Source organism: Glycine max, chromosome 18 (assembly GCF_000004515.6).
Source record: "Glycine max cultivar Williams 82 chromosome 18, Glycine_max_v4.0, whole genome shotgun sequence".
Taxonomy (NCBI): domain Eukaryota; kingdom Viridiplantae; phylum Streptophyta; class Magnoliopsida; order Fabales; family Fabaceae; genus Glycine; species Glycine max.
Window position 1 is genome coordinate 13262092 of NC_038254.2, and position 2609 is coordinate 13264700.

Genomic DNA, 2609 nt, shown 5'->3' on the forward strand with positions numbered 1-2609 from the left:
TAAAGAAAAAAACTATCTTGGATCCATGCCTCAAAAGATTGATAATAAGTAAAAAAAAATCAATGAATTCATGATAAAATCCTTTTTCTTATTTATTACAAAATTTTTGTCAAAGGAATCAAGGGGTTGGGGGATCAAATGATAAAGTTCATTTGATGGTAAATTAAAGATTTTATAGATAATTAATTTCTGAAGAAAAAAACTTATTACTTTTAATAAAGTCTCTCATTTATATAAGTAAAATTAAGACAATAAGTATCAAACTCATTATATGACTCGGATTAAAGACTTATTGTGTTGACAAAAGGTTATTTTACATTTACTACATGCACTTTTAATAAACTACTAATGTAATTAGTAAAATATTATTCGCTTTTTCTAAATAGTATTTGAAGTAATGAAATTATATATGTAATTCTTAAAGTAACACAAGTGACATCCTTCGTCTGGTAAGTGGTAACCAATTTCGTATTTTCTCCGAAACCCTGTTACCTGTCTCGCTGTGTCATTAGGTTAACTTTAATGTTATTAGGCCTAACACGACAGCGCCCTACAGTACTTGCTTATGCTTTCACTTTGGCCTGTATTGCATTGCCCCTTCATCACATCATCGACAACGTTCACTCAAATCTGCGAGGGAATAAATGGTTACTAATTTTCTCATTGTAAGGTTGACTGCATCTTTCACACACCACAGAAGCACCCCTATCCAATTGGGTTCTCTGCTGCAACACAAACACAATGCTTTCCTTCTTTTCTTCAGTTCATTCACTTCAGGAACCTCTTCTGATTCTGAATTAGATGGAAACCAACACAAAGGTGACAACTTTACCGTGCCATACCTCATCAACTCATGTGGGGTGTCCCCAAAACTTGCTAGGAAACTCTCCAAAAAGGTCAATTTGAAAACCCCAAATGGCCCAAATTCTGTTCTGGATCTTCTCAACAACTACGGGTTTGACAAAACCCATCTTGCAAAGCTTGTAGAGAAACATCCCATGGTGCTTGTTGCTAACGCAGAGAACACCCTTTTGCCTAAACTCAAGTTTTTCCGTTCTATTGGGGTTTCCAACACTGACATGCCTAAGATCCTACTTTGTAACCATGTATTATTGGTGAGTAGCTTGGAAAATTACCTCATCCCACGTTACGAGATCCTAAGGAGTGTACTTCGTGACGATCAGGAAGTTGTTAGAGCTTTGAAAAACGCCCCATTTGGTTTTACGTATGGTAGCTTTATAAACAGCTTGGTTCCAAACATCAAGGTTTTGAGGCAATCTGGTGTGCCCCAAGCTTCCGTGTCTTACCTGATGATCCACTCTGGGGCTGTAGTCTACTCCAAACATTCAAGATTTGTGGAGGCTGTCAACACTGCTAAGGAAATTGGGTTTAATCCTTTGAGAATAAGTTTTATTAATGCTATTGAAATGCATCTAAGTAGGAGCAAAGCAGTGCGAGAATCAAGGTTTGAGGTTTATGAGAAGTGGGGTTGGAATGGCGAAATGGCTCTTCAAGTATTTCGAAAGTTTCCCTATGTTATGAAGTTGCCCGAGGAGACATTTACCAAAAAAATGAGTTTCCTAGTGAAAGATATGGGTTGGTTATCAGAAGATATTGCTGAATATCCTCAGGTGTTAGCGTACAACTTGGAGAAGAGGATTATCCCTAGATTCTCGGTAATCAAAATATTGAAATCAAAAGGTCTGCTTGAGAAAAATGTGCATTTCAGTAAAATTATTTGCGTAACTGAGAAATTATTTTTGGAGAAATTTGTCATCAATTATCAGAAAGATTTGCCTTTCTTGCCAGATTTCTACAACAGTTTGACTAATCAACAGAATGTAGTATAGGCTTTGAAGGCTTTTGCTGGTGACTGCCCTAACTTCCAGCTTTTCTCTTTCATTGCTAAATTGAACTTTGATTTTTGCCGAGCTTTCACTTTTTGTGTCAGTAGTTGATTTTTATTTTCCTTAGTTGTAGAGACTTTTGGTCAGATTGATAGCATGTTGATTTTATAATAAAGTATATGAATCCATTTAGTGGTGATTTTCAATTCAATATACTGGTTTATTTATTTCTGTTGATAAAGCGCTACACATAAAAGAAGTGTGGTATATTTTGTAATTTGTAGGCCAGAGGTAATTCTGATGAATGTTATCTTGATTGTTGTCATCTTGTTTTTAAATATGTTTATCTATTATGGGAACATTTGTTTCAGCTCAGTAGTCTGTACTGTTATCACATGACCATCCTATGCTTTTTGTCATCTATTTTAATCAAAATTGACAACTGATAGACATGTCTAAATCTGCCATGAACTATGTTTGAATGTCTTGGATGAGGCCCATGGCTATTTATGTGAAATGGGTCAATGACCAAAGTTTAGTTTATGGTATATCCCCTTTAACTTAAAATTGTCAGTATATATTGTTAGTGCATAGTGCTATTTGGAGTCATGGATATATATATATATATATATATATATATATATATATATATATATATATATAGATTTAAATGTTTTTTTATTACTGGTAATCTTTATGTTTTGACAGGGCGAGAGAGTAGTTAGTTGGAATAGTTTTAGTTAGAATAACTAGGTGATTACA

General features: G+C 34.5%; 1 protein-coding gene across 1 annotated transcript; it reads left to right on the forward strand.

The window, feature by feature from the left end:
• Nucleotides 1-497: 497 nt before the first annotated feature.
• LOC100777030 (mTERF domain-containing protein) lies at nt 498-2185 on the forward strand. The gene has a single exon (NM_001317497.2). It carries the CDS (start codon nt 645-647, stop codon nt 1848-1850), a length of 1206 nt encoding a protein of 401 aa, NP_001304426.2. The 5' UTR covers nt 498-644; the 3' UTR covers nt 1851-2185.
• Nucleotides 2186-2609: the final 424 nt, after the last annotated feature.

What these genes read in the sequence shown, in the direction of transcription:
- LOC100777030 (NM_001317497.2), top strand. Translation starts at nt 645, where the DNA reads ATGGTTACTAATTTTCTCATTGTAAGGTTGACTGCATCTTTCACACAC.